The sequence below is a fragment of the Cucurbita pepo genome, chromosome LG09 (assembly GCF_002806865.2).
Source record: "Cucurbita pepo subsp. pepo cultivar mu-cu-16 chromosome LG09, ASM280686v2, whole genome shotgun sequence".
Classification (NCBI taxonomy): domain Eukaryota; kingdom Viridiplantae; phylum Streptophyta; class Magnoliopsida; order Cucurbitales; family Cucurbitaceae; genus Cucurbita; species Cucurbita pepo.
In genome coordinates, this window is record NC_036646.1 from 3,444,041 (window position 1) to 3,445,115 (window position 1,075).

At 40.6% G+C, this 1,075-nt stretch overlaps 1 protein-coding gene across 1 annotated transcript; it reads left to right on the forward strand.

Moving 5' to 3' along the window:
• Positions 1-233: 233 nt before the first annotated feature.
• LOC111802045 lies at positions 234-710 on the forward strand. The gene has a single exon (XM_023686302.1). It carries the CDS (start codon positions 234-236, stop codon positions 708-710), a length of 477 nt encoding a protein of 158 aa, XP_023542070.1.
• The last annotated feature ends 365 nt before the right edge of the window (positions 711-1,075 follow it).

Here is a 1,075-nt window from a genome sequence, read left to right on the forward strand (position 1 = left end):
AAAATTAAAAAGTATATTCTAGTTTAATTATTTAAACGTAAATAAAAAAATACTCGGTCAATGAAAGCCCCACAAAACTACCCGTTATTTTCGGGCAGTTAAGAAAAACGGTTACCGTCATGGTATATAAACGCCAAAACCATGCCACTTGACAGAACCACCCCTCAATCCGTCCCCCGTTATTAAACAGACCTCGAAAAGAACCATAAAAAAGATAAAAAAAATAAAATAAAATGGCGAAAATGCACTCGGTTTCTTTCTCAATGATCGTTCTCGTGGCCGTCTTCGGCGGCCAAGCTAAGGGAGGCGGCCCATGCGACAAAGCCGATCACGTGCAGCTCTGCCAAACCGCCGTGAAAGGCGCCACCGAGCCGGAAGCCGCCTTAAAGGCAGCCATAGAACACCTGATCGTGGAAACAGAGCGCGCCAGAGAAGAGGCCGCGAAGCTTGGCAAAATGGAGCCTCTAGACGTGTGCAAAACGAACTTCAACGACGCCATTCGCGGCCTGAAGGAAAGCCTCAATCATTTGAAGACCAAAGACAAGCATAGCCTCAAAACTAAGCTCTCCGCCGCCCTCACTTTCTACGTTACCTGCGACGATACGCTCGCCGAAGGCCGCGTCGTGCAGCTTGCTTCAGACGTTTTGACCACCGATGCCATGCTCCGTCAGTTGGCCGGCGTTTGTTTGTACTTGGCCACTTTGACATGACCTAATTTTTCCAAGGCGGAGGGAGGCTTGCTCGGACCGATGCGTCGTTTTGATCCGAAATGATTCGACTTGTCGTAACGCAATTTATCTTCTCAGGCCTAATTTTGATATTTTATGCAATTTTTTGTTCGTAGAAATTATTAAATTTAAGATATTTTTTATTTGGTAAAGAAATTCGCCAATTTTTTTAATTACTGTTTAATTAATAAATTCAATTTATGTTTTCAATTAAAAAAAACCATTAATTTTACATTCTAAAAATCATTTAAAACATAATAATAAATAAACCTATGATTATAGCATGAAGGTTATGATTTTGATTTTGATTTTTTTTTAAATTCTGCCCAATTAATATATTACTTTAT

Excerpts from the sequence above, each read along its gene's own strand:
- LOC111802045 (XM_023686302.1), top strand. The coding sequence starts at position 234 with ATGGCGAAAATGCACTCGGTTTCTTTCTCAATGATCGTTCTCGTGGCC.